The sequence below is a fragment of the Paralichthys olivaceus genome, chromosome 8 (assembly GCF_024713975.1).
Source record: "Paralichthys olivaceus isolate ysfri-2021 chromosome 8, ASM2471397v2, whole genome shotgun sequence".
In the NCBI taxonomy this organism is placed as follows: Eukaryota; Metazoa; Chordata; class Actinopteri; order Pleuronectiformes; family Paralichthyidae; genus Paralichthys; species Paralichthys olivaceus.
Window position 1 is genome coordinate 20717514 of NC_091100.1, and position 22238 is coordinate 20739751.

At 40.6% G+C, this 22238-nt stretch overlaps 3 protein-coding genes across 3 annotated transcripts; 1 reads left to right on the forward strand and 2 right to left on the reverse strand.

The window, feature by feature from the left end:
- Positions 1-4978: 4978 nt before the first annotated feature.
- Positions 4979-6673, forward strand: LOC138411242 (protein Hook homolog 3-like). Its single transcript, XM_069530755.1, has 3 exons — positions 4979-5166; positions 5296-5370; positions 6108-6673. Exons 1-3 carry the CDS (start codon positions 5116-5118, stop codon positions 6231-6233), a joined length of 252 nt encoding a protein of 83 aa, XP_069386856.1. The 5' UTR covers positions 4979-5115; the 3' UTR covers positions 6234-6673.
- A 151-nt stretch (positions 6674-6824) lies between these two features.
- LOC109646870 (bestrophin-2a-like) lies at positions 6825-13256 on the reverse strand. The gene is made up of 10 exons (XM_069530754.1): positions 12960-13256; positions 12330-12516; positions 12158-12252; positions 10732-10965; positions 9706-9860; positions 9454-9531; positions 8895-9047; positions 8699-8779; positions 8428-8582; positions 6825-8235 (listed from the first exon to the last, which is right to left on the reverse strand). Exons 2-10 carry the CDS (start codon positions 12479-12481, stop codon positions 7449-7451), a joined length of 1890 nt encoding a protein of 629 aa, XP_069386855.1. The 5' UTR covers positions 12482-12516; positions 12960-13256; the 3' UTR covers positions 6825-7448.
- A 1541-nt stretch (positions 13257-14797) lies between these two features.
- Positions 14798-21283, reverse strand: get3 (guided entry of tail-anchored proteins factor 3, ATPase). Its single transcript, XM_020084347.2, has 7 exons — positions 21098-21283; positions 19527-19674; positions 18390-18538; positions 18089-18239; positions 17830-17937; positions 16574-16771; positions 14798-16434 (listed from the first exon to the last, which is right to left on the reverse strand). Exons 1-7 carry the CDS (start codon positions 21238-21240, stop codon positions 16306-16308), a joined length of 1026 nt encoding a protein of 341 aa, XP_019939906.1. The 5' UTR covers positions 21241-21283; the 3' UTR covers positions 14798-16305.
- Between the last annotated feature and the right edge of the window lie 955 nt (positions 21284-22238).

Consider the following 22238-nt stretch of genomic DNA (forward strand, 5'->3'; position numbering starts at 1 on the left):
ATTTTGCTTGATTCATTTTTTATCAAATATATTGCAGGGGACAATTTGAAAAATTGTCATCAGGGAAAGTCCAAAATCTACATTTTATCAGTCTGTAACAGATCTTAGAGAAAAGAAAATGTCTCTGCTACTTTGATAATTATTATTTGTTTATTTCATTTATTCTGCCATGCACAGTTAAGTTCTGAGCCCACATGGACAAATAATTACTTTTAGTTAGGTGATATTTTAAAGCGTATCCTCATGACATTAATCTGCCAATAAGTAACTCTGACTAATGTTTGAAAATCAGTCTCATGTTTCAAGGTAAACAAATAAAAAGTAGCCTAATCATTAAACCAAAAGTCTGCTGAAGTCCAAATCTGCTTGATTGTCCCCTTAATCAAGATGAGGAAGAGGGAAAGATTTATTTCACCTGAAAAACAGAATTTTCCCTTTATTTCCCTTCCTTTCAATAACAGCTGTAGGTAGAACCCCTCCCATCTCTGAAGTTCTCAGCCTCACCCTCAGAAATAATAACCTCCTCAGGCTGACTTAGATAATTAACTTGCAGTCTGACTGCGGAGACATTGTCTGCCCAGTTTTTGGAGCCTGCAAGGAAAAACATGTTTTGCCGCTGCTGGTCAGTGCTGAGGGTTTCAGTCCAGACATAAACAGTGGTGTGGCCAGGCAGAGGAAGCTGTCAGGTGGCGGCTGGCGGTCAAACAAACAGACTGACAGGCTACATCACTGTGTGCTCGGGTGTCAACACTGAAGACTCACTTTGTAACACACTGAAAAACACACACTTGTTGGGGATCAGGAATTTGGAACGAACGCAGTGTGTTTAAGGGTTTTCAAGCCTTTTCATATCAACAACTCTTCATCTCCACCCCCAGCTCACCTCCTGCCAAAAAAGAAATTATCCGCATCAAACCATGGACCCTGTTTAATTAGATTTTTAAAAATGATCCTTTGGAACCACATCTGAAAAGACTGTTGTTGTTAAATATAACTTGGTTTGGGATTATATAACTGAGTTGATGCCAGCAGAGGAACAAAAAACAACAGTCCATATATGTATATATTTTACATTGAGAGGGTAAAACACAGCTAATTTCTCCTCTGAGAACCTGATATTCAACCAGTGGAGACCCCAGGATGCCACTTTCTTCTCTTTCTACCACTGAGCTTAAATATCATTGTAATCATTCTACATGCGTAAACACAGCCCTGAAATACTATACATTTGTAAAGTATTAGACCTTATTATGTGAAATTAAAGGTGAGACTAGTTGTATCCGTATTATAGATGTGAATAACAATCTAAAGCTCGAGTCATGTTTATCTTTAGAGCAAATAAAGTTTTTATTCTGACCTTAGTTAACCTTCAGTTGTTCTTTAGCTCTTTATTTAGTTGATTCATTAGTTTTCATTTAATCATTTGCCTTACATAAAATGTATATATTTATATAATTCAATTACATATTAATTTCTGAAAATAACTTGAGAAGATTTCATAAAATGAAGTTAGAATAAATATTTACATTAAAAACACAATTTATTTAAGCAATACATAAAGTCATGATCATTTGTCTGAGTTTACTGGACTGTGTTTTGAGTTAAAGTGACCTCTTGCTGGGCCTGCAGCTGAAATAGTGACAATAAAATGGGCTTATAATTCTCAAAGTTTTGTTTTTATACCTCAGTTTTTAAACAAAGTTTTGATGAACTACAGTTGTGCTGGTAGGCAGATTTAGTTTTAACCTTTGGAGAGAGCCAGGCTCATTGTTTCCACTATATTCCAGTTTCCATTCACGTGCATTTCCCATAATGTTGAACTGTCCCTTCATATAAAGATTTATACAGGACAATCAGGAACCATGATATCTTTGGATGCTTTTGACACACACTTAGGATCACTGCACACACATACACTCAACCAGGCAGCAGAAACAAGTCTTTGTGCTGCCGTTTATCTTGATGCTGTCACTGTCAGACAGAGCATTAACAAACAATTGATTCATTCTGGGTCAGACAATAGTGATAAAGTGCTCTTGTTTGAACAAAGATAGTGCAGCAGACAGCTAAAAGGTACTGTATGTGTGTGAGACAGAGAGACAGAGAGCCAGTCTGTAGCATTCAGGGACACACACACACACACACACACACACACACACACACACACACACACACACACACACACACACACACACACACACACACACACACACGTAGAGAGAACCAGACAGACAGGTCCTTGTGCGCAGAGTACTTTTTTTTTTCATAAAGCAGGGTGTGTAAGACAGGGAGTGCCACACACACGTACACACGCACACTGTACAGACACACACACTGTACAGACACACACACCAGACAAAAACAAATGTGAAAGTACAGGGTTAGAAATGATCCAACAAAAACTGACTGGAGTCACATGCGTGTTTACGCCTCTGAAAGAGCACATTAGACACCATTATTACCTGACGTGCAAACAGAGGGAACAAGATGAGGTTGTAAACAGTGAGTAAATACATCAAAACAAATATTACTCCAATAATATTAATGATTTTTTAAGTATTATGCACAGTGTGAGTTTATATATATATTTTATTAGAATGTATTTGCAAGGATGTGAATTCTCCCATTTCCTTACCTTGTTTTTTAATTTTATGGACTTTTGGTGTTCAATGATAGCGTCTCTATAGCATCTGTTTTGAACAGTACAATCACCTTCACCTTCCTGTGACTGACTTCATGACATATCATACACATCAATTCTGTCTTTGAAAGTAGCACTGCACTATGTTCTTTATTATCCATCAACAGTAAAAAAAATTATGTCACACTGACAACATTTCTTTATTTATATAATAATAATAATGTGATAATGATATATACTATTTATATAAATATTCTTTTAGTTTCCTTAAGATTCATGTGACATCATGAAAAGGGCAGGAAACACAAACAGGCAGGTAATCAGACAGGTTCAAGGTTAATTGGTTAGTCAGACTCATTTAAAAGAAAAAACAGCATTTAAAGTCCAAATAAGATCAACTTCTATTAAATGTATTGAATTGTAACACACACTGCTTCCTGTGCGATGAAAGGTCATTACTGACACCTCAGGTTTGCTCAGTTTCAGTTTTACCTCTAAACAATGTGGTTTAGATTATGTGGTAAACTTTCTTGCCCCACCGAATTGCTTTATAATGAGGTTGATGCGCACGTACACTTCAGCAATTACTTGTATGAGTACAACGCAACCATACAACATAACACAATGATTGTGCAACATGGTGAATTTCCTTTAGTGTAAGGTAATTTGTCAAATAAAACTCATAGCTTGAAGGAAACAATCTTAAACTGTTTTTGTTAAACTCAACAGTAGAAGGAAGCTGTCACAAACAGATGTTGAAATTCCTGCTGTAACTAACAGGACCCTATAGCACCTTGTACATTTACTGGTTTCAAATGAGGCAGATTCTAAGAGACATGTCTGTGAAAGTTTCTTTTCTTCTCACTTTATTTTCTTGGTTTTGTTTATTTCAACGCAGGTTTGTTTCCACAAAGCCCCACAGCACACCACAGCAAACTCACGAAGCTGGTCTGATAAGTTAAATCTGCAAATCACAAGTGTTCACACACTCGCAAACACACATTACCATGTGGTTAACATGGCCACATCATTGGTGGAGAGCTGCAGGGCACATTTCAGTCTTAAAATAGATAGTTTCAGTTTGTCTTTCTGCTGACCTCAGTCCTCCTGGTTCCAGAGAAACAGGCACACACACACACACACAGTTCCTTGAAATCCTCCCACACTCTTGTGTTTTCACACTTAATAAACCACATTTCCCCCTAAAGCCAGTACAGGAATCGGTTGATCACTGTGGAGGCTGGCTCTGGGAGACAGGAAATAGAAAGCTCCATGTCGACAACTGAACAAAAGTGGTCAGACCTTTTCTCCGTAGCTTGATCTCAGCTGATGTGCTGATACTGCTGCCCTTTGATGCAGGTCAAGTGATAATTGTGGGGAACTACAGAATTTATGGGTCAGAGAAACTGGTAATGACTCAATTAAACAGGCAAGCATGCACATTAACTCATGGATCCATTCATGAGTAAGAAACATTAGAGCCCCATGATCAGACATAACTGACAGAAGGACAGACAATTTCTTCAACTTAAAACCTTTTTGATAAAGCTTTCAGTGTGGTCTGGATCCGATGAGCCCTGAACCATCCCTTAGTTATGCTGCCAAAGGCCGAGACTGCTGGGGGAAGTCCCATCATGCACTGAGCACTTCTCTCTCTCCCTCTGTGCCCCCCTCCCCCACAGTTTATGTGTTCTCTCTCTCTCTCTCTCTCTCTCTCTCTCTCTCTCTCTCTCTCTCTCTCTCTCTCTCTCTCTCTCTCTGTCTCTCTCTCATTCTGCAGATATCTCTCAATAATATTAATAATATTGTTATTATCCATAATAATAATGAGAAATGTGACAGAACTGTTCCACTACTGTCCCTGGTCTCTCTCCTCTCTTTCCCACCCACCTCTTCTCTCTCCCCCGTTTATCTCTGCTCACCCCGACCAGTTGAACCAGCCATCCGCCCACATTGAGCCTGTTTCTGGAGAATTGTGTTTCCCTCTAATAATTTAACCCTATTATGTAAAGTGCCTTGAGATAATGTACGTTGTGATTTGGCAAATACTAATAAAATTGAAATGTATTCAATTAATGTGTATTACTAATCTGGCTGTTTAACCAAGGAAACAAATATGACTTACCTTCCACTCCCACATTTCATCAATGAAGTCGTGTCTATCATCAAGGTAGTTGTGTTATTGTTGTCACTTACTGATCCCAGAGCCTGGTGACTGACTGTCAAAAAGTGAATGTGCCACAGTCAGCAGGATGGCATCTTTGACTGTGGCGAGGAGCCAGAGCACTTAAGCCTGCAGCTACTCTCCATATTGTTCTATCTGCCCCCCACAACAAAACCAGGGCCTCAGCTGCAAAACACAGCCAGGAGCCGCACTGGGCTGCAGACAGAGGGTCCTGTCAGGGGGGCGTCTGTCGGTCAGGCCCACACAAATTATTCGTCGGATTTGTCTGTGTTGTGATACATTTTGAAAAATGACCACCAAAGAGGATGTGAGACTGTTTGATACCACAGCTGCCACACAGGTGAGTTTGTGTGTGTTCAGGCTCTGTAGCTTCACCGAAGCACTGTTTGGTTGTGTTGATCATGAACTCTCACTGTGCTAATCTGAGCTGCTAAAAAGAAAAAACTTTACGACTTTTCAAACGTCACAGGACTCTCAGGGAGATAATACGAGGTCGAGACAGGAACAAGAGGAGAGACTGATCCTGACGGCCTGGAAAAGCATGGTGAGAACACGAGGGAATGAAGATCCTGATAACTGTGTCACTTTATACTTTCAATCAATTTTAATTTCAGTTTATCAGAGTAATTTAATATAATTATGTCTGTAATTCTGTATTATGAATGAACATTAAAGTTTGTGTTGTCATCTACTACACATTCTGAATCAAAGTGAATCAAACAATTCCAAACATTGTTTTCAAGTGGGTGTGTAATTGAAAAAACATCTGTTTGTGATAGCGTGAAGTGAAGCTTTGTAGTCAGGAAATATAAGTTACACTTTTGAACTTTACACACAGTTGTGCATCAAATTTCCCACTTACAGTAAGTGCTGATTTGATCTTTGATCTTCTTTCTTCCCACTTTGTGATGTTATTACCATCAATTACATCATCAATGTTAATTCTACTTCTGATCATCAAGAGAATGACGACAACCTATTCCTTTCTCTGATAATTAGACAAAGACAAACGTCATCCCTCGCTGGCTTCCCACAAACAAGCTGTTTGTGTGGGTTGAGAATCAACCTGTTTTCTTCAAAGTTGTATTTCATCAGAAGTAAAAAATACTCTTTATTTGATTATGTCTGGAGGCGAGTGTTACACACAATCCACATTTTAAATAAAAAATAACAGTAGTGGCAGTTGCATATTTTATTAGTGGCAATAGGCTCTTGAGGTGCCTACATTTGAGTATAATAGTGTTTACAATGACATATGAAAGTTGTTTGTGCCTCTTTTAGTCCTCCACTCTCCATCGGCACAGTCTGTGTGAGGACTCCGCAGCTCCAGGACCAGCTCAGTCTTTCCTGGCCCAGCAGAGACAGTCCACCCTGACCAGGAGGGTACTCCGACTACAGCCCAGCTAGGAGGCCTCACCTGCAGGGAGAAACAGAGGGGTGCAACCCACTCATGGGCTGGATGGAGGGCAAGATTGTGGAAGGAGTTTTTTTCCTGTTTGACCTTGGTCCTCTCTGTGTATTTTGTTTGCTGCTACCACCTCCAGCTGGTCAATGTTGGTACTACAGTGAATATTGAAAGATCCTGTTTTTATCTATATCATAACTATAAACGAATGATTAATTATCTGTTCCATTCCTGGTTGTTTTATATTCATACATATATTTTTTGCAGATAAGATCCAGGTAATATAATGCTAAACTATGACTATTTCTTTTATGTCATCAATGTTAAACGTTTTCATTCAATTTGGTTAAATTACTTTTTTTTAAATAAACAAAAGTGCATTGAAAATCAGTTTTTTAATAATCAGGGTGAATAAAGTGAATAAAATAAAGTTTTAACTCAATTATCTGTCAAAACTTGAATTAATGCTGAAAGAAAAAGTAGCATGGACATAAGCAGTTCATTTAGACACATAACTTAAGAACCAGAAATGAATTTTCTTCATAAACACTGTCCTCTCTGGGAGAACTGACATTTGATTCGCCCGGCTGAACATAATGTAACATAGCACACAGGCTGAAAGTAGGGAGAAATAGCTAAGTATTGTCAAAATGTGCCCTACATGTAATCTTATGCAGTCATTTTATGCTGAATTTTCTTTGTTAAATAAATGGAGATGTGAAAAACACACATCATTTCACATCAATTGCACCTAGCATATTTACTAAGATAGCTGCATCTTGACACCTTCAGCTTCATAGACTTTCGTAATGAGAACTAAACCCTGGTGACTAGTTTTCTAGCTACCATGAGGCAACATCTAAATAAAAAAAAATTCCTTTATTGTGTCTAGTTTCCCCTCCTCCCCCTCCTTCCCTTCCTTCCCTTCCTTCAAATACCAAACGTTCCTCCCAGGTCCCAAATGACGTGTCGTGAAGTTGAGTACAGTTCAAACTGTTGATTTTCAAACACCATCAGTAAGTTGGGGGATGTTTTAGAACTATGAGGGGCTATTTGGTTATGTGGCAATGTCAGGAAGTGTCACTAATTTCCAAAAAGTGCTCCTCTTATGTCCCCAAAGGTGCAGTAGACTCAAAGTAAAAGTGGAAGCACACATTTATAGTTGTGACTGATCTCCCTTGTGCAGTGAAATTAAAACCATAGTTTCAACAGTCAACCTAAGATCCAGTGAGATCTGACCCCATGCTCACGCTGCGAAAACGCTGAGGCTCATCGGAAGACGGCACAGTGAGGAAGGACATTTTTTTCCCAGCAAACGGGGGTTTAGGAATTGTGGGCACAGCTCTGTTGTGGTTGATGGCTGGCTGGGAGCTGCAGTGCTCCAGACTGGAGTGAGCAGTCGGATGAAACAGGAAGGCAGAGGTGTGACGGCAGGTGATGGGAATGGTGGAGGCCGGTCGAGTGGATGTCTCCATGGTCGACTGTGGGGGAGGAGGAAGCAGTGACACTGGAGCTTGGGCCTCCCACCTTATACTTTCTTCTTCCCTTCCTTCCTCCCTCATCTGCCACTCTCCATCATTCTTCCCCTCCACTCCACTCACCTCCCTTCTCTCACTGAGGGCAGGGTGCCCTTCTCGCCTCTCCTGCTCCTCCCCAAACTCGATCTCCAGCAGAGGTGTTCTCTGGCTCTTATCGTCCCTGAAACTGCACACAGTGCTCTGGGTTTCCTGCCCCAGCCCTGATGGCAGAGACCCCCCTTTGCCTATCTTGCAACTTTCATCGTCATCATCGTCGCTGGTGCACTGGTCAATGCTGGGGGAGTGGCGTAGCCTTTGGAGCTGGGCCGAGGTGCGGCGAAGAGCCCCTCCCATGAGGCCAGTGGGGGATGGAGCTGCGTTCAGGAGGCGGTTAAAAAGGGCCATGTTGGGGTGACGATTGCCTGACTCCTCCAAGTTCTCAGCAATTTCCTCCAGAGGCTGGAAATGCATCTCCTCCTTAGGTATCCTGTGAAGAGATGATAATGCATCATCAGTACTTTCCCTGAAAATACAATGACTTGTGTTTTTCCCATCACTTCTGCGAGTTCTTTCATTTTCATTTTCTGAGACGTTCCCACGCTTCTGGGCCACTGAAACTGAAAGTATCACATTCACAGGTCACACATCGAGAGCGGGAGGGTAAAACCCCAAAACTCACGCCATGTCAAAAGTGGACCCTTGGAAGGAGGGTTTGCGGAGGACAAAGAGTGTGGCAGCGGTGTACGGTGGCCGGGGGTTGGAGTCGTTCCAGTAGCGGTCTCTCTCCATCATTGGCAGATCTCCATACATCTCATCCACTGCCATCATGGACACCTGTAGAGTTGAAACAGAAAACACTGGTCAAGCAGTGCTTACTAATTAATGGGCTTTAATCTCATTTCCTGTGGCATGGCAACAAATTCAGAAAAATAAACACATTATTAAGAAACCTGGAAATTTCTGTCTATCAGCCAATTAGTCTCAAAGTCATCATCGTCTTCTCCGAAGGGGTTGATCAGCTGCTCTGCCACCTTCAGCACAGAAAAACAATAGCAATCTGGTTAGAAATGGTCAGTGGTTGTCAAAAGTAAACATTGTGGTCAAGTACCAAATGTGAATAAATGGCATGCGACCCTTTTATCTGACCTTAAGCCACCCTGCATAGAAGAAGAACTGAAGCAGGGTGAAGATGGGTACGTAGAGGTCGAGGTCGTGACCTGGGTAAGCTTGACTTGGGTCCAAGAACTGACGACCAATCAGACACACCAGGAAAAAACTGTAAACGGCCAAAGTAACCACCTGAGGGACAGATTTATTGACACGTGTTAGATTTTCCTTCAGATTCCAATAATTATTCAATAACTTTTTACTTTTATTTCATATTTCTCACAGACAACAAGCTGCGGTCGGAGTTTGTTTGTTTGAAAAACAGACCAATAATCTTCCGTCATATGTCAATCCACTAACAAGCAATATGAACCTATTGTATAATGCAAGAAGTTAATGAGGAGTGTAAGGCTCATTTTTAACGATTTCACTTTCATTGTGAAGCAACGTAGCCACCAGTAACCTCACACCTCTCAAGGCTCTGTAAATAAAACATTAGAGGAGGAGCAGAGCAGCAAGAAACATCCGAAAGTCCTGTTCATTTATTCAAATATGTGCTGTTTTCTGTGTGCGTGACAACTACAAACATAACACGTACCTGAGTGTAGACAAGGGGAACACTGATCATGTCATAATGAAACAACATACTGCATTTCCCTCTGAACCCATTCAGCTCCTGTTGACACAAAAGAGAAGACAAGAGAAACTTTGTGAGGCCTTAACTCTCTGTCTAATTTCTCATCTCATATCACAACACAAGAAGTCCCTTCTCATCAGTGGGCTCGTGCATGTCTGTGTGTGTGTGAGTGTGTGTGTGTGTGTGTGTGTGTGTGTGTGTGTAGTGGTGCACCTCCAGCAGCAGTTTGAGTGTGTGGTCGTCTTTGACCCTGCCCTCACAGCGGGCCACAGCAGCCAGGTTGGTGAACCAGACGCAGGGGATCCAGTATTTGTTGTAGGGGGAGTGGAGACCCTCGAATTTCTTCCTCTCCTCTCTCGTCATAAATCCTGAATAAACAGCAGAGAAAAAAACAACACTTCATTCATCAGTTATATGCATGATAGAAAATGTGGCTCACAGAAAGAGAGGAACGACACATGAGGATTCAACATGTGATTGCTTGAACTTTTCTCTGAGCCAGATTTCCAATCAACTTATAGGGAGTGAGAACTCCTGCAATGTGTCAGGAGATGACACCATCGCTCTATCAGTTAGAAAACAGCTTGTGAAAATACCACTGCTGACATCAGTGATTGACAGTTTACAGTTTTTACTCCACCTAAAGATGCACCATGTATAAAACACAGAGGAGAGGACACCGTGTCTTGTGATCTTGTTACAGGCGTTTGATAACTTCCCCTTATCATCTGTGAATTTCAGACTGTGCCTGTCCTTGTGATTGCTCCTGCACTCTCTGGTGTAGAGAAGGCACAGAGGAACAAACAACACAAAACAGTCATGACGTACGCGTATGAGTGATCGCATCGTTCCATTATAAAACCTCCTGCCACGTCATACAGCGTGAGAAAGGTCATATAGGCATGAGACAGAGCGGGTCATCAACTACCCAGAAGGTTGGTGGTTCAATCCCAGTCTGTGCAGAAGGGTCCTTGGCCCAGAGAGTGCCAACAGTGTGTGAATGGTGTGTAATAGAGAAAGTGCTCCACATACTGTATACGCACTGTATGAATGTGTGTGAATGGATGAATGGCAAAACTGTTCTGTAAAGAGCTTTGAGTCGTCATCAAGACTAGAAAAGCTGCTATATATTTACAGATCATAATCATTTCAAGTTGTGTTCGTTTAAAACTGCTGTGGATAATTAAACGTACTTAACTCACTGCTAAATCACAGTTGGTGTTGGAGGTACCGACTCACCGGCCTCCACCACATGGTCCATGGTGGGGAATCGCTTGAAGACGGCCGTACTGACGGAGCGCAGGATGAGCAGGGCTGACAGGCTGGCGTAGCGCATCATGGTGCGCCTCAGCAGGCGGCCTCGCTCGTCGCTCCCCTGGAGGCCCCCCGACAGGACGCACATGAGCCTGTCAGGGAGTGGGATGCTGGTGTACTGGCTCCACCAGCGGTTCACCACCAGGGTCACGTAGAAACCTGGGAACAGCAGTAGAGAGGAGACACAAAGGTGATTACACTGGAGACGTAGATCCAAGCGCAAATCTGGTTTTCTAGTGAACTCTGGGGCCCAACAGGTCACATCAACTGAGGTCAAGGAACCCCCAAGAAAATGTATAGCTTAATTCTTACATAACTAACTCTATGGAGCCTAATTTATAGATGAAAATGAAAGTATTATAAAATAATCTGGATTTATCACACACTGCATATGTAAGCTTTAACATGATGATGTAAATTCATGAAGAAAAGAATAAGATATCAATACATTTTACTGTAAAGTCTGTGTAGGTACAATTTATAATCTGCATGAAGTAACAAGAAAGGATGAAAAAATATATGAAGAAAATCTTAAATCAATAAAGTTACAGTGCACACTGTGGTAAAATGCATTCAGGAGTCTGTAAGAATCAATCAATATCATACTGTATATTCAGAGAAATGTTTCCCACTGTATTTTAATTGAATGTTTCTGATTTCCCAAAATAAACTGGCACTACTCCTCAATTTCCACAATTGTAAATAATAAAAATAAATTCAAAAGTTATTTCATTAAAATTCTTCTTATTAAATGATGTTGTCTGGATTTCCCTTGTAAAGTCTGAGGCTCATCAACTGTGGCCACAGAAAGCCCCAACAACAATACTGTTACACAACATACTCCTCGACCACCGAGCCAATGCATCAGAGAGCAACACTATCAGATTATCTGTCTATGCATGTTCAGCAAGATAGTGCACATATATGAAGAAAGAAGAAAGAAAAAACAAGGGAAGAAATATTAACTCAATAAAGATGCGATGAATGCACAGTGGAGTCTGTGAGAATAGTTTGATATCATAATGTATATTCAGAGAAATGTCACATTTACTATAGTATGTATATTTAAATAGAATATTGTATCCCTCCCATGAATCAGTATTGACATAAATGCTTTACACAATTAGTTGAATACAAATCATTATAAAAATGAATACAAATCATTATAGGGCTTGAGATCTAGAGCTGAGGATCTTTGACATTCAAACAGATAATAAATTGTCCTGAACATTTTCTGGTTCTCATTCATCAAACTCATCTTGAAAACAAACAAACTGCAGATGTCTGGGACACACTGTAGCTCGGACCCCTACTGGAATCTCAATGTAACAAGAACATGAGGAAATCTTACCCAGTACAAAGGACATGGGGATGAGACTGGCATAGTGGTTGCAATATATCGCCAGTTTTTCAAAGTACCTCTTTTGGTCATCATAGAGGACAAATCTAAAAAAAAAAGGTAAAATGATTGAATGAAAACACTGATGTGTCTCAGTTGTCTTTTCTCGAAGCTGCTGTCTCACCTGTAAGTGATGCTAATGGCTGTGTACATGGCAAAGAAAGCCAGGAACTCTTTGTACAGCACCTTGTAGATGCTCCCTTTCCACACCAGCAGCAGTTTGGAGAAGCCACAGAAGCGGGCGTTGGCAACTCTGGCCGTGTAGGTGACCGTCATTGGTGAGAGATCACTGGGTCCTCAGGGAGAAAGAGCTGGAAGGAAGAAGAAAACCATTATATCTGTAGGCAACATCTGCAGTGAGACCAGAGCTGATCCTGGAACAGGGATGCTCAAACTGTCTCATATGCTGTGAACATTAAACAAAAACAAAAGTGGAAAGTTTTAAGATCTGAATCCAGGTAATATTAAAAAGGAAAATATAATAATAGTAAAGATAATTAAAAAAACAGAGTGGAAAGGAATTCATATCCATTTGAATAAAAAGCAAAGGCAGAGAACTTACAACCAAAATGTATCAATTCAGTTATAAAACAGTTTAAGCAATAAAGTAGGGTTCATGTCTTTTGGCATGTGTGCTCCTTAAACTCAGTCTGGAACACATTCACTTTAGATTGTGATATCAATTTAACACAACAGACTTTAAACTTAATGCTAATTTATCTTGTCTTTATATTAAAAAAAAGCTTCTTCTCACCTCTTGTGTTTTTTCCCGTGATGAACGCACCACTTGCTCAGCGCATCCCTGTGCGTAATTGGCACCGCTGGAGAGGTAGAGTCACATTTTCACTTAGGACAGGACAGTCCTCTCTGTGCTGCTCTGTGTTCGCCGCTGGTGGAGTATTTCTGTCTTTTCTTCACAGAGCTCATAACTCGGATGTCCCCTGGCGTCAGCTCAGTTAACTCGGGGCTGCTCCGGCTTGTAATGGCTGTAATCCCTCGGAGCATCACTCGGTGCGTCCAGTGGTCAGTGCGCCCCCGGGGTTAAATCCCCCCCAAAATGAGGAGGAGGAGCTCGTTAGCGCGGCCCCCGACCGGCACAGCGCGGCTCAGTGATGGACCACAAGCGACAGGCCGCAGCGCCGGGGCCACAGAGAGCGCACAGGGCAGAGGAGGGATTATACAACTGCAGCAAGTGGACCATGGCAAAGTTTCGTGTTAAGTGATATGAAAACAACAAGCAATTTGCGGCGTTACAGATCCACAAGTCCCCCTTGTTGCGGACTGAATATTTTACAACAGAGCACATAGGCGCAGTGGAGACACTTGTCATCGCGCCTCCTTCACCTTTTCCAATTTTACAATTCTTATAATAAAATACAGTTTTACAGTTGGAGGAGATAATCCCACTTGTTCCAAACGGGACCGAGTCAGTCAGAGTTAGAATCATTTCATGCCTCGACTCCTTTTAATTTACATGAGCAACAATATTTTAAACCAGTTTAAGAAAAGGGAAACAATCAGCACACTTGACCCAAATCACAGCAACTTTCCTAAAAGTGGTATGTATTTTTTAAAGTTACCTTTTGGCAGATTTACAGTAATATTTGTCTGTAAATGTGAACTCTATTATATTTACCTTTTTCATAAAAAAATATAAATTCAATAAAAAAAATGTTCAATCTAAATGGAAATGTTAAATCTAAACCTATTTCTTAAACGTAAAGATAAATGTTTTAATCTAAATATAAATGACAAAGGTACATTTTAAGTGTTAAATATGAAGGTTAAACATTAAATACATGGGAAATGTTTGATCTATCTATGTTATCTAAATGTGAATCTCAATATTAAATTAAAACCTAAACGTTCAATGATAAACCTAAATGTTGAATCTAAATGTTAAAAGTGAATCCTAAATCTTAATGTTTGATATTTAAAATTAACATTGAAATCAAATTCAATATGTCTTTTACAAAAAGGTAAATGAGTTTACATATATTGTTGTAAACCTGGTAAAAAAAATATATTTTCAGCATGTGCTGCATACATTTAACCATTTAATCCACTGTTACTATCAAAACAATATAATATTCCTCACCTTTGTGGGTTCTAAAACAAAATCAGTTTCTTTAATTAACTTTAAACTTTTTCCCTTGTAGTTGGAGCCTGACCAGTAGGAGGTACTGCACCCCCTCCTCTTCGCGTCATTGCAAGCTTTTGAATGCAGAACATTCATTTAGAGTATTTTTAAAGTTTGGAAGTTATACTTTTACTTCATTAAAGGATCTGAACATTTCTCCCACCACTAATTCGGCACCAGGGCATTTCTTTTAATGTAAAAACTCTATTTAACAGAATTAATGCCTTATCGATGATGTTTTAAAAGGAGATGACACCACAACAGATATTCTATGCTTTTCATTTATATTCTATTTTTTTTTTTTTGCCAGCATCTTTCATTTTGAGCAGGAAAAACACATTTGTTGGTCCTGAATCCTTTTGCTCGGGGTTAAAAGAGTCTGTCACATACAATCTGCAGCCTGATCAGGACAAAACATCAGATCCAAAGAATGACCACAAAAGGCTCTGAGCTGAGGCAAGTTCATTTTAATCAACACTTGCTAAATAATTTATAGAAAACAGCTTCGTATTGATTAAAAGCATTCAGTTACAGAGGGGAGAGATGGAGAGTTTGATTGAGCGGCGTACCTGTCCGTTGGGAAATGAAGGAAATCAAGCATCAGATGAGCCAGTCAGAGTCCACTCCAGGGCAAAGACGCTTTCCTCACCATTCATTGGTTCAACATCATTAATCAAGCAACATTCAATATATTTTTAATTAATAAGGCTACTGTTTTTCAATAGTGCTCCCATAGGTTATAGTCTCAAGTAAACAGGGCGGAGATATAATGATATAAAGAGCTGGTGGGAGCATGTGTTGGGGATTCAGCAGAATTAATAATAAAACTTCAGCCATTGAAACATCTGGTCCCAACCAGAGGCCTACAATATTCAACTGAGGCCAATAAAGGAAGGGTTGGTAACTTATTGAAATCCTCTTCACGTCCTGATAGCCATCAATAAATACCTGTCTGTCACTAACAGACACGTCTGCCTGCGAGCACACTGTTCATGCTCTCATGACGCATGACCGGGGTCTTCACAAGTCTGGGAGACATAACCCCTCTGAAGCAGAGACATTAGCCAGCAGTTAGCGAGCTAGTCACAAAAAAGTCTATTGGCGGTTGTAAGCCAGTGAGCTTTCATGTGTTTCGGGGGCATAGCTTTGACGAGAGGGACAATGGGAAGGGGGGGTGTGTCTGAAATATGGTGTAGACTTCTAATTTGCTAGCTTCTCCAGGATTACCAACCCTAGCTTTAAGACCGTCCAGTTAAAACCATAACAGAGGCACAGACTATTTTTAGGTCTCGGTCGAGAACAAAAATTATTTAAGACTACAAGAAATGTTTTTGTTCTTAGTGTCTGTTTTCATTGCCCTGCCGTCACACTCTAAATCTGTCGACATCTGGACGGAAGGTCCGGATGAGTGTGAGATGAGTTAGTGTAAAATTTCAGTCAAAAGTCAAACTGGAGAACGCACACAGCCACCAAACCACACAGACTACACATCAACCATCTGAAATGAGGAATACACAGCACCGTCACTGGAAACACTTTTTTTTTTTTGTTTTTTCACAATCAAAGCTGGGACACTGTGTCAGATGGAGGGGGAGGGTTTTTGTTAAGAAAAAGTTAAATGCTTTGAGTAGGAATAGTTCGACTGCCACACGGAGGATATGAAGACACGAGGAGGTGAGGTGAGAGTCAGGCAGCTCTTATCTGTCTTATCTCTAACAATACAGCAGAATATATTAGTGTGTTTGTGATCAGCTCCCCTTCATTAAGCGCCTGTGTCTCGCTGTAGAAGTGCTCTACTTCAGGTGATGGGCTGACGACTGAGTGGATCATCTTGAGGCTGTTACTGTGGGGTTCGAGGCCGGTGTAGGAGGGGGCTCACAGGAGGGGAGGTCAGACTGTAGATAGACGTGTGGTCTGTAAGGAGGGAGTCAGGGGGAGGGAAGTCCTGCAGGGAGGGAGATCACTTGTTTGGGGGCTTGTATGGTTCCAGAAGTTGCTTAGAGAACGTGTTGACCTTGTCTGCACCTCTGACTTCATGGGGCAGCAGCGGCAACTTGACTATGTGGAAATCTTCATAAAGGTCCTCCATCTGTACAGAGAGGACAGGCCATGAAAACAGGACAATAACATCTTACACTTAATGACAAATATTTGAAATATCATATATTTTGGTTTCAATAATGCATCTGTACAATTAACAGCTTTAAACACAAACTACTGACTCGTACCTGGTCTAAATACTTGGACTGAATTTTATGGCGGGCTTCACACATTTTGCACGGCCTCTCTGCATCAGGGAAAACAAGTTGGTTGACGATGATGTTGTGCGTGTCGATGCGGCACTTGGCCAACTCCTGGATGAGCCGCTCCGTCTCATACAAGGAGAGGAACTCAGCGATACAAACACAGATGAAGGTGGTCTGTTCCTAATGGAGGAGACGGAATCGGAGAAGGGTTACAACTCGTATACAGAAAAGCTTTTAAAACAACTACTTTAAAGCTAGTGTTGGTAATAGCAGAAAAAATAGCATGAGCAGGAACCAACACATCCCCTCCCACCAGCCCTCTCATCAAACTACACACCCAAAACACATTAACGCGCACTGACTGACATTTTCATGACTCCCTTTCTAACTTCTGGTTGTATGTGTCTCTCTGGTTGAAGACTCCAGTCATGTGCAGTGACTGCGTTCAAGTAGTACAGGTCGGTGAGTGATAGGTACATATTCAATCCGTCTGTGTGTAATCAGATTTGTTAGATGTGTAAAAGAATCTCCAAATGTAATGAGATTTGTCAATTTGTAGATGGATCTGAAAATCGGTATGTAGAATGTGTGCACAGATTTGATTTGAAAATATGTAAAGAAAATATCTTAAAATATGTTGGGATGTCTACGTAATGCATGAACCAGTACTAAAGCAATTACTGGGAAAAACGTTATTAACATTAATACTTAATTACTTGATTTTTAGTAGGGGTGTAGTCATTGTGACATGAAAACATTATAAAGTATACAGAGAGCTGAAACTGTGGTGTTGATAGTCCTCTTGTCACAATACTACATGTCCCACCATTGTAGATAGGCGTACAGTAGGAAAAGTTGGGAGGCTGCACCAACAGAGCTCACTCCCACGTACACGTGCCTCACGTGTATACGCTGTAGAAATGCACACGGCTCAGTGAAGAGAAGGTTTACATTAGAAGTGGATGTCACTAAACCTTATATTGATTTTAATGACTTAATGAGTGGAATGGATCCTTTTCTCCACCTGCTTCGACTTATCATCGCTATCAATGTACACTACTGACACCACTTCCATGTTTTTGTGAAGGTGAACATAATGTAAATGATGGTGGGAACCAGCTACAGAGCAGAAAAAAAACCACAACATAAAAGCAGCTGCACAGTAACACTTGTTATCTTAAAGACACAATAATGTGATTTGTTGTTAACTACAAGTGTTGTGTATCTATGTGACTTACAGGGTCTTTGAACTGCTCACTGACTGAGCGGATGACGGGCAGCGTTTCTTCAAGCTTCGAGGCAAGCTGGTCTGCGTTCATGTCCCCCAGACCGAGCATGTTACACATCTAACAACAAACGACGAGAGAAACAGGTAAATATCATGAAAATCCCAAATATGACGTCATTGCTGCTTTTTCCATTAATCCATTTGTTTTACTATTTCAACTGAAGGCTCATATGAATAAACAATCCTTGTTTGGATTTGTTGGTTCTTACCTGTGAGATGAAAGGGCTGATCTGGTTCTTGATCTGCATGAGACGACCCAGTCCACGCTCCACAATGGTGGGAAAGTTAAGCAGCCGCAGTGTGTGGCCAGTAGGGGCAGTGTCAAAGACCACCACTGAGAAGTTCATTCCTTTCACTAACCTGAGGCACAGGTAGACAACTGTATAACTTATGACTGGACAGCTTTTCTTTATGGACTCCATCATAGAAGACAAAGGGTTAATGCAGCGGTGGATCAGAGCTGCTTGTAAGAAAATGTGCTTTGGTTTTGTATGGACCAGGAGATCTCACCTCATGACCTCTGCGTAGCTCATGGCCTCATCGATGCCAGGGAAGGCGCTCATGGCTTCCTGCATCATCTTCTTGCCCATGCTGAGCATGTTGTCCTCTTCGAAGAACTCATCAGGCAGCTCTGCTACACCCAGGCTTGGGTCAATCTCCTGCACTCACACACAACACAAACACACATTGACACACAAAACAAAAAGCATGTTTTCATGTTGGTTTTTCGGAAGTGACCATCCTCATGACACAGAGGAGATACTGATCTCATGCATGAAATGTCATTTTCCAAAAAGAGCATAGAGAAACCTCTTTGATAACAGATGTAGCTGTGATTCTATCTACTTGTTTTAGGAGACTTTTGAAATGTGAGAGGGGTGGGTGTCATTAACATTTGCTGCGTATACACACACATGGTCAGAGCATCACTTGAAATGTTGTTTAGACGGTTTTAATTTAAATGTGTGAACACACCCATGATTCTCAGATGGTGACAGTTACTTTTAATCAATAATCGATGTTTGCAAAATTTATTTAACTCCATGTCTTGGCTTTGGTTGCTCACTCAGTTGATACATGGTGTGGTTACCGGATATATGGATGGATGGAGATAAAATGTGCAAGAAAATCTTTCTGTGGCAATAATAACAAGGAAAAGTATTTTCTTAATTTCTCCTCCACCAAGAGCAGAACAGACAACGTCATAGCTTTTGCAATTGAACCAGTTAAATAGCAGGTTTTGGAAACCATCCCTAATGGCGTAAAAAATAAAATCGAGTCTAAATTAGCTGCTTTAGTTTCAGGGTCATGGTATTGTACATACTAGCTCATTGTATAACACTCATTTTTTACAGGGGCTCTTGGATAGAAAAGACTGTTAATGTTGAAACATCTGAACCTTTCCTTCAAAGACAAGTCAAAATGTCCCCTGTAAAAATGTCTTACAGTATTGATTTAATTCTAGCTTTTAAACTATATCAAATATTAATGGCTGAGTGCACAATAACTCAATCTTTGTCTGTGTTATAGCTTTTTCTGTGGTTTTTTTTTAGAATTTACAGTACTCTACCTTTCTCTACTGTTGTCCGTGACATGTTCCTGTACAAAATCACTTGCTTGGGGTTTTCATTTTGCAGGTTGACTCACCATCGCAAAGAGGTTGTCATAGCCCTTGACCTTGGTAGGCACCTTTGAGAACTTCTGGTCAAAAGCATCAGAGATGTTATGGGCAGGATCTGTGGAGATGATGAGGACGCTCTCCCTGACTGCAGCCAGCTGGACAGCCAAACTACAGCTGAACAAATGACAGAGACGAGACACATTTGTACAGCAGGTATAAAAAAACATGTTGTATGTGGTTCTGATAAAAAGATTTAAATCGGACAGAGACTTTGTTGTTGTAACATTGTTAAGCACTCTAAATGTTAAGTGAAGGTCCAGTGTGTAATTTTTGGCAGAAATTCAATATAAAATGATCCTAGTGATGTTTTCACTGGTGTGTTTCATCTATATTGTATGAATTGTGTTGTTTTTCCTATAGAATGGGCTCTTTATATTTAAAAACTTTATATTTACATGGAGGGGGGGTCCTCTCTTTGGAGGCCGCCTTCCAAACTGGACAAACTAAAACCTTTGGAGTTTTCATGACGAGTGAAGTTCACCACAGGTTCTCTCTCATGTTGGGAAGTGGAGGGTGAGATGAGGAGTATTCAGCTGCAACATGCAACTTCACCTCTAAATTCTACACACTGAACCTTTAAGTGATGTTAGTTTGTGTATCAATTTATTTGCTATAAAGAGTGCTCATTAATCCACAGACGAAACACTGCACATGAGCCAGAGTTACAAGTTTAAGCTAATTTTCATCTGAAAAAAATAATAAACTAAATCAAGGTTAAGTCCAATGTTGACACGTGATCACAAGTTTGTTTTGTTATAATCTGCATCCTTATACATTTACTGAGGTTAGGAAGTTGTGGTTGCATTTAATGAATGTTTCTGCGTGGGCATCACATCCACAACACTTCAACGCTAAAATGAGCTTAAACATTAATGTATGAAAATGGATCTGAAGGCGTTTATAACAATAATAACGAGACACTGACGACATCAACCATTTGAAATTATTATATCTGATTTACTAGATATTCCAGTAACCGATAGATCTGTATTTACACTAACGCTATTTGCACTAAATTCCTAATGGTATTATCAGCATCACTCAGTGAGTGTTGAAGCAAGACAGCAAGCTAGTATATAAACTAGTGTGTTCAGTACCTCAAGACAGCGGTCCATTATCATCCTTAGCCACAATGCTAATGCTAAGTCTATCCAACACAGGTTACACCGATCTGCCATCGAATAAGGAAATAAACACGTTGTCAGCGTGATTATCACACACACTGACTCATGTGTCAATTAGCTAAAGTTAGCAAGTGACAGTGCTAGACAGCGTCCAACCAGCCGGCGAACTGAAAACTAACTGAGCATGACTGACTGACTTTAAATGTGACACCAGTAACGATAACATGTTAATGCTAACACGTGTTCGGATAGTGAGCTAGCTGCGGTTTAATTCTTGTTGTGAGAAAACAACGCGGTGACTCGTTCACTGACACTGATCCACGTCAACTAATAGTAAAGGCTAAAGCTAGCTGCGTTAGCTAAGCGACGCTGAAGAAAACCATTGAGGCAACGAGCGTTTCTCGTCCACTCACCTACAAGTCGTTTTCCCGACACCTCCTTTCCCACCCACAAATATCCACTTGAGGGACTTCTGCTCGATGATGTTCTTCAGAGTTGGTTCTAACGGCTCCACGTCAGGAGCATCTTCAAACTCGTCTTCCACAGAAGCTGCCATCTTGTCTGTGTACACCGCACCGTGCGGCTCAGGACTGGGGACGTACCCGGATGTAGCGATTCTGATGCATTCACAAACACTCGGAGGTTTGGCCCTAAATGCGACTGTGGATTCAAATTAAAAGCTTGAATGTTTCAGGATAACGATAAATATTATACTTTCTTAAAATACATCCATGTTTGAATGTAAAATTAGACTGAAACAAGAAGTAGTGAGCACAAATAGTTCTGTGGTTAATGTGAGGGATGAATCCTAATTGTTATAGAGCGTCAAATATTTAATGACAAACCACCTCTGAACCTGTCACTATTAGGGGCGGGGCCAGAATGAACAGCACAGTGAACATTTAACCAGGGGGCAGTAGTGAGTCATTTCCTCTGAGCTTGTATCTTATTATATGTTTTATGGAAATATAAACAGCTACAACAAACATGACCACACTCTTTCAATAATCTTTATATTCATCAAAATCAAGAAAATGAAAGTGTAAACAAATGTATGTTCCATGTATTTTTTGGCATGTTAAAAGGATAGTTCACAAATTTGAATTCACTCATCATCTAATTGCCACTATGCCGATGGAGGGGTGGATGAAGTCCACAAAACACTTCTGGAGTTCCAGGGATACACAGCGTTGCAGCAGAATCCAATACAATTAAAGTAAATGGGAATCGATTCTTTAAATTCTTCTACTGCTCCTGTGATGTCTTTCAAGTTTCCATACGCCCACATTCATATTTGACTCAAAACAGCATCATTTACATGATTTTAGCCTAAATGTTCACTGTTATTCTCCTGCCTGGAGCCGTACTATCCCTTCAAGCTTTTACATAAAGGGGAATGAGGGCATCACATACAAAAAAACAACTTGCATCAACATGAACTCAGGCTACAAACTTGTAGTCACATGAAACAAAAGCAGAAACTTTGGGCAAAATCTTGAACATTGTTACACGGTCAGATGCTACTTTAGACAAAGCATATCTTGTTGCAGAAAA